General features: G+C 45.2%; 1 protein-coding gene across 1 annotated transcript; it reads left to right on the forward strand.

The window, feature by feature from the left end:
* Nucleotides 1–1,470: 1,470 nt before the first annotated feature.
* LOC127079738 (uncharacterized) lies at nucleotides 1,471–1,989 on the forward strand. The gene has a single exon (XM_051020112.1). The coding sequence runs from the start codon at nucleotides 1,471–1,473 to the stop codon at nucleotides 1,987–1,989; it is 519 nt and encodes a 172-aa protein (XP_050876069.1).
* The last annotated feature ends 5,588 nt before the right edge of the window (nucleotides 1,990–7,577 follow it).

Raw genomic sequence — 7,577 nt, forward strand, 5'->3', positions numbered from 1 at the left:
GATATTATTAAACACATGTTATCTAAACCAATTTTGCATAGTCAAATTGGAAAATAGGCTTTAGCATTAACAGAATACTCCCTGACGTACGTACCCTTGAAAGCGATGAAAGGGCAGGTAGTAGCGGATTTTCTTATCGACCATTCAATGGTCGAAATGGCGCAGAATTACGTAGATTTAGCACCATGGAGGCTATACTTCGACGGGTCAAGACATAAGCATGGATCTGGGATAGGAGGAGTCATAATTTCTCTAGATGGAATTCGAGCAGAGTTCAAATACAGAATCGAAGGGGTATGCACCAATAATGAAGCAGAATATGAGTCACTGATCACCGGACTTGAACTACTGCTAGAATTGGGGGCAAGGAATGTCGAAATTATGGGAGACTCGGAGTTAGTGATTAAACAAGCATCAAAGGAGTACAGGTGTGTTAAAGAAAATTTAATCATGTATTTTGTGGTCACTATCAGATTACTCAAGAGGTTTGAGCAAGTCAATCTCCAACACATTCCACGACAAGAAAACCAAAGAGCAAATGACTTAGCGCAGGAGGCCTCAGGGTATAAAGCGTCGAAAGACCAGGATGAAGAGGTCCAAGTAAGAGAGAAAGTACGAGCGACAGTGTTGTCACCGTCAGATCTGGCGATCGTGAAGTTGGGAGCAATAGATAAAAATCATTTTGAAATCCTGGCTGTCGACGACGAGGGGGGAAGTGATTGGCGTAAACCGCTAGTCGATTACTTACGTAATCCCGTGGGGTCGACAGATCAAAAGATAAAATATAGGGCCATTAGCTACGTCTTGGTAAATGATGAATTATTCAAAAAGACAGTCGAAGGAGTGTTATTAAAATGCCTGGGAGAAAGTGAGGCATACGTGGCTGTGTCAAGCATACATAGCGGGACGTGTGGGGCACATCAAGCAGGTTTGAAGATGAAATGACTTTTGATGCGCTCAGGAGTTTATTGGCCTTCAATGCTGAAAGATTGCATTGAATTTGCTAAAGGCTGTCAAGAATGCCAATTGCATGGGGGCATACAACATGTGCCTGCAAGCGAGCTGCATACAATTGTGAGGCCCTGGCCATTTCGAGGATGGGATCTGGATGTTATAGGAGAAATAAAGCCAGCCTCGTCGAAACAACAAAGGTATGTGTTAGTCGGTATCGACTATTTCACAAAATGGGTTGAAGCCGTAGCATTAACAAATGTGGACCAAGAAGCTGTGATAGACTTTGTCCAGAGTTACATCATCTGCAGATTTGGCATCCCAGAAACTATCACAACCGACCAGGGGTCAGTTTTCACTGGTCGAAAAGTGCAAGAATTTGCAAAAGAAATGGGAATCAAATTATTGACCTCTACCCCCTATTACACACAGGCGAATGGCCAAGTCGAAGTTGCTAATAAGGTGATCATCAGCCTAATAAAGAAACACGTAGGAAAGAAGCCAAGAAATTGGCATAAGATGTTGGACCAAGCTTTGTGGGCATGTCGAACGTCACCAAAAGAAGCAACTGGAACAACCCCATTTCGACTAGCTTATGGGCATGACGCAGTATTGCCAGTAGAAATTCAGGTCCAGGTGGTCAGAACCCAAAGGCAGTATGAAATACCTTCTGAAGATTACTGGAGTATGATGACAGATGAATTAGTCGACGTAGATGAAGAAAGAATGTTAGCATTAGACTCTCTACAAAGACAGAAAGAGAAAGTCGCCCGAGCCTACAATAAAAGGGTGAAAGGGAAAGTGTTTGTTGTCGACGATCTGGTTTGGAGGGTGATCCTGCCTATGGACAGAAATGATAGAGTTTTGGGTAAGTGGTCCCCAAATTGGGAGGGACCGTTTAAGGTTTTGCAGGCCTTTTCTAACAACGCCTACGAGGTCGAAGAGTTGGCACCAGACAGGCGGATTCTAAGAGTGAACGAAAAGTACTTGAAAAAATATAGGCCTCTCCTTCAAGAGGTCAAAATTTTGGCAGACTAAATAACGGTCGAAAGAATAAGGTTGGAGATAACTATGTTAGAAACCAGCTGCAAAGGCACATAAAATAAATATACAGTGCTAAAAGTAAGAAAGATAACAGTAATGTGACAAGAAGCCATTGTTTAAATATTACAAAAAACTTGTACAATCAATATAAACGGTCAAAGTTGTCCGAACTTAGATTGGAAAGATTTAAGTTCAAAATTATAGTGCAAAGACGCAGGCTCCAAGGTGTCGGCATGGGCTTTGATCTCTTCAAGCTTCCCTTCGACGGCCATAAGCTCTTCAACAACCGCTAAAGCATCACTGGTGGTTTGCTCCACAGTGGCCTGGGCAGGTTTTAACACTTCGTCGACAAAACGTGACTCCTCCTGGGTAATTGACTCCAATTCACCGTCCAAAGTGGCAATTTGACACCGAAGGGCATCAATTTGTTGACGTATCTCAGTGGCCCGTGTTTGTTTGGAGGTCAATTCTTTCTTTCGCTCCTCCATAGCCCCTAACATACTGGTGACTTCCGCGTCGGCATGCATCACCAACTCCCATTTCTCCTTCACAGAGGCCTCAGTAGCAGCAATCTGGCGCTCAGTGTCCCAGACATTGTCGATGAGGTGCAGCATGGGAACCAAAAATTGTTCTAGAGCCGCCATTGCATGTTTGGCATAATCAGAGAGTTGGAGATCCTTTAGTTGGGCAAGCACGCTCAGGATCTCTGGACCGACAGCAGGTTCATGCATGAGCATGAAAGGAAGGTCAGGATTCAAGGCGTGAACGCGGATTTTGTCCATGAGAGCCTTAGTCTTCGTCGCCTTAGGGCCCATTTTGCCAGAATGGAATTGCTCAGAGTCTGAAGAAACATCACGCGATTTCACCAGATTACGGAGCCTGGCAATCGCTTCTAAAGCAGAAGGCTTGATCGTCAGCCCCGGGAAGGTCGAAGGAGAAGCTGCTGACGGAGAGAGACTCGAGTCAGAACTAGTCGAACTGGAGTCCGGATGCGTCGCAAGACTAGTGGCTGAGTCAGAGTCATGGTCACTAATCTGGAGAGGAAATTCAATGGAATCACCAGCGGTGTCGACAGATTGAAAGGGGCGAGCTGGAGAAGAAACCGGCGACGCGGGAGTGTAGTCAGCAACAGGTTGAGTCGGCTCAGTAGAGGCATCAGCCCGCAGAAAGAAAAATGTGTAAGAGAAGCACAACAAAAATCCAAAGGAGTAAACAAGAAAATGGGTAAATACCTGTGGCGACGCAGGAGAGACTGCATCCTGATTTGCTTTCCCCAAGGCAGCAGCAGGAGAGATGCCAGTCGACGGTGAAGCGCCCACAGCTGGATCAGGGACCGGTTTAAGGATGGAAGTGTCGACCACAATGGTGTCGACGTCTTCGACAGGAACCTCCGAAAAAGGCATTGTATGGTGCCTTTTCTTCTTGGCTCCGCCACTCTTGGAGAGAGAATCATGTTTTTTCCTCTTGTGGCCATGGTGGCTTTTGGATTTATGCGGGGAAGTGTGCTGGAAACACGAAGAGAGGTTATAAGCAAGTATGCTAGCCAGAAGAGTAGATAAACCGACAAGAAATACCTCAGAGCCTGTGGGGGCAGAGCGTTTGTGTTTCTTGGATTTTTTGGAGTGAGAGGAGACAGTAGGTTCTGTCAAACGTGGTTGACCCTACACATAAGTGAGACATTAGTGACCACGTAATATTTCCCTTAAGAAGGAACAAGAGCGAATGGAAATGCTTCAGAGAGGGGTATACAGAAGAACTGGGTTTCCTCAAGACTTGAGCAATAGGGCGCCCATCATCGTCAGAAGATTGCTCAGGAGCGGCCTGCAAGAAGAGAAAGGATGGCTAAGAATAAAAATAAAAGACCAAAGGAAATAGTAATTCAGCCAGAGTCGAACCTGAGCCTCCTGTGTCGAAGGAGTAGGTTGGTTAGCAGATGCAGAACCTGCAGGATTTAGAGGGAGCGCTGCAAATAAATAAAAGAAACGCAAGTGAGTGACGAAATCCAGCTAGAAGGGAGTGTTAAAATTTCCAGAGAAGTGTTACCAAGTTGCGTGGTTTTGAACATGCTAACATATTGAGGATCAATATGAAGCGGCCCTGAGTAGTCAGGCAGATAATACTTCGTCAGGACCACTCTGTCAGCCTTCTTCTTCTTAGAGGCGTTTTGTACGTATGAAATGGGACAATAGAACCACACCGGAACCAAATGACCAAATGCCAAAGCCAAAGAGCTAGATGGCAGAGGAGGGAACTTGAGTTTTCCGAAGTGAAAGGCGTAAAGATATTTATCTTTCACGTAATCAGGGATTGTGAGTTTTGAAAGTTGGTCGGTTACTTTCGCCTTTAGTTCGACCGCAGCCTCCCAGATGGTCCCACAAAGATTATCTGGTCGATACACAACTTGGAAATAATTCTGGAAAGCACGAATTTGTTTGACATGAAGAGCCTTACACTTGGTCGATTTCGCCTGCAAACAAACAAAAGCCTCAGTTAATTCAGATAGTTTGGGATCAGGAGTGCCAACGTAAAGGGTAAAATACGACTACCACCAATCGTGAAATTCTTTGGTACAGTAGTAGGTTGGTTGAAAAGGAAGAGAAGGGAGACGCGGTCGATTTTTCCAAATGGTCTCCAATTCTTCTTTGATCTCGCTCCAAGGTTGACCACAGAGGATATTGGCAAGCAATACGTGAGAGGAGAATAAAGGTTTGGGAATGAATTGGCAAAGGCCAAATTTCCTGGCTACAAGGTTGGGCTGATAAGCCACTAAACCAGGATTGCTATGGGAAGTCTCAGCCGATAGGAATCGAGGGACCAGAAAACGCCTCCAAATGAGAAAGGATTCATCTCTGTATTCCCCGTCAGTCGGGAGGAAAGGTCTAGTGAGCCACTCAGGACCCTCAGTGCGACGACTGAACGGGGCCATAGAGGGAGGAAATCGACACGAGTCAGCATGATGTTGAATAAGAGTCGAAACACTTGAAGGTTTGGGAAGTTTTTGTCGATAGGCGTCAAGGGGATCAACCGTTTCCAGATAAGATGACGTTCCTCTGGGGGACACGCAACCCTCCTCATTCCATAGGGGGCTACATCTTTGGAGAAAGTGGCATTGAGCCACAATTGCAGAAACCAGAAAGGGCCATGGACCAACATGTTTTTCTTTCTGGAGTTCTCAGGGTCGAAGAGCATAATCTGGCAGACGACCTCAGATAGAGACTCGTAGAGAGAAGCTAATATCAGTTGGCCCAAAGCAACGTCACGCTCTTGGTGCAGTTGGGTTTCCAGAAGAGCAAAGTGTTTAGCTACCTGCATAGATCTAGAGCAGAAGACAAAACGGGACAGCAAAAGGGTCAATAAAGTCACATGTTCCTCGTCGGTCATAGGGCCTGCGGAGGTGGCATGATGATCAATAAAGTTGTTGTAAGTTGGCTTGCGAGAGTCACCAATGTCGAACCTCAAGGAAATTGGCGCTACAGCTTCGCAGTCGAAGACTTCGCCCGTCGGTTTCAAGCCAGTGATGGCAGCAATGTCTAGAAGTGTCGGCGTGATCATGCCACACTTAGTATGGAAGGAGTTGGTCGAACTCTCCCAGAATTGAAGGGAAGCTAATAACATGCCACGAGACTGGGGAGGGCCACAACGGGCAATTTGTAAAAGGGTATAGATGCCTGTTCTTTTCCAATGGTCGATTTTTTCTGATTCCAATCGGTCCATCCAAGCGCAAAACTTAGGACAATTTCTGGGAGGAGCAGTCCTAAAGTTCCTGTCGACGTAGCGAAGGGAGAAGGGTTGTTGAGCGGAAATCACAGGTTCAGAAATATGACTGGAAGGGAAGAGAGAAGAGTCATTTCTGGTAATCTCGGGGTGTCGGTTTTCTGGGAGAGGACCTAAGAACGCTAAGGGTTCATTAGCCAGAGAAAGAGGAATCAATACCTGAGAACGCCAGATCTTCTCCTTTTCTTCTACCAATGGAGGCTCGGGAACATACTCCCTGCCATCAATGTTGATGGGACGTGTGAGTTTAGCAGCAGAAGGTTTGTTAGAGCTTGCCATGGAGAGAACAGGAGATTTTTTCGTTGTGGAGTAGAAGAGTTTTCACAAAAAGCAGAAGACAAGTGAATGCTGAAGCAAAACGGCGAAAAAAGAGGAGAAGAAGAAAGAATGAGGATTTTATAAAGCTTAAAACCTGAGCAGAGAAGAGTGAGCGGTTGGACTTCCATTTTCGACACGTATGCCCACGTTCCCACGCCTACAGATACGTGGTGGAGAGAGGGCAAGTGAAAAGACAAACACGTTTTAGTCATAAAGACGCGAAATGACGTAGACGTGATTTTGCGTGTCTCGAGGGGAAAAGGAAACGTCCGCCATGATTACATGACGTCATCAACGTGGGGTAAACAGAGGTCCCACTAATTAGAAGTGGAAACAGTAAGGGGCAAATCGACGTTTCAGAGATGTCATCATCTCACCAACTTCGACAGTCGACAATGGCATCTCTGGGGGGCATTTTGTTACCACGAAAAATCTCTAAGGCATGCTGAAAGCATAATTAATGAAGGAGTCTTGGGAATTTGAGGGTTATACCCCATCAAAGGATAAAGAGGTGTGGGAGGCAAGCAAGAGTGGAAAAAACACAAATCAAAGGATGAAGCCGACAGGGGAAGCTGGCCTGGTCGACAGGCCATTTCTGTCGACCAACGTAAAGTTTGGGACTTAAAAGAATTATAGCCAAGTGAGCAGAAGATAGCGTCGCCCTAACGTCTGGGCGGGAGAAATTTGAAATTTAAAATAACCAGCAGTTATAAAAAAGAATAAGAGCGCCAGGATGTGGGGCAGTTAGCAAGACATGGGTGCATCGGTTGTGCAGATCGTGTGACATAACATCTGCTAGTTTCTAGGAGTTTTAGCTTATGAGCAGTTTCCTTTAGCTTAGTATAAATAGAATGTCCCACAAGGGACTCGAGGTGTTCACTTTGTACTGAAAATCACTTGTAAGAAAACTTCCCATTCCCAGCGCGAGGAAGCAAGAGTTTTTTGAGAGTGCTATGTACGTGAATCACCACATTTATTTCAATGCAACTTCCTTACTTTTCAATTGTTCCCGTTGAACATTTTATCTTAATTTCATTTACTTTTGAGTTATCATTTTACGTTGTCGTTTACGCTGTCGACACTGATTCTATTACGATAATAGAGTTTACCAAAAGCGTGTTCGTTGTATACCTCTTTTGAATGTTATAGCGCTGTCGGTCACGAGTCACCTATAGGCGATAACATTATCTAAACTGTTCATGTGGAAAAACCCTACGCTTGTTCGACACTTTGTCAGGAGCCGTTCCTCACAAAGTCATTTTGTCGAATTGGACAAGCCTCACTTGCACTAGCACATGTCCTAGGATCAACTGGTCGATCCTGCAATTAACCCTTTGTTTAAAGCCTAGGGATGACCAGCGGTTGTTTACCAATTTCCACAGTAAACAGTAACCAGAAGTGGAAGAATTTTTGCACCCGCACCCCCTATCATTGACAACAGTGGGACTTCCAATCAAGAGAAAGGCAAAAAAATTGAAGCTGACCAGCAA

This window comes from Lathyrus oleraceus, chromosome 5 (assembly GCF_024323335.1).
Source record: "Lathyrus oleraceus cultivar Zhongwan6 chromosome 5, CAAS_Psat_ZW6_1.0, whole genome shotgun sequence".
Classification (NCBI taxonomy): domain Eukaryota; kingdom Viridiplantae; phylum Streptophyta; class Magnoliopsida; order Fabales; family Fabaceae; genus Lathyrus; species Lathyrus oleraceus.

What these genes read in the sequence shown, in the direction of transcription:
- LOC127079738 (XM_051020112.1), top strand. Translation starts at nt 1,471, where the DNA reads ATGTTGGACCAAGCTTTGTGGGCATGTCGAACGTCACCAAAAGAAGCA.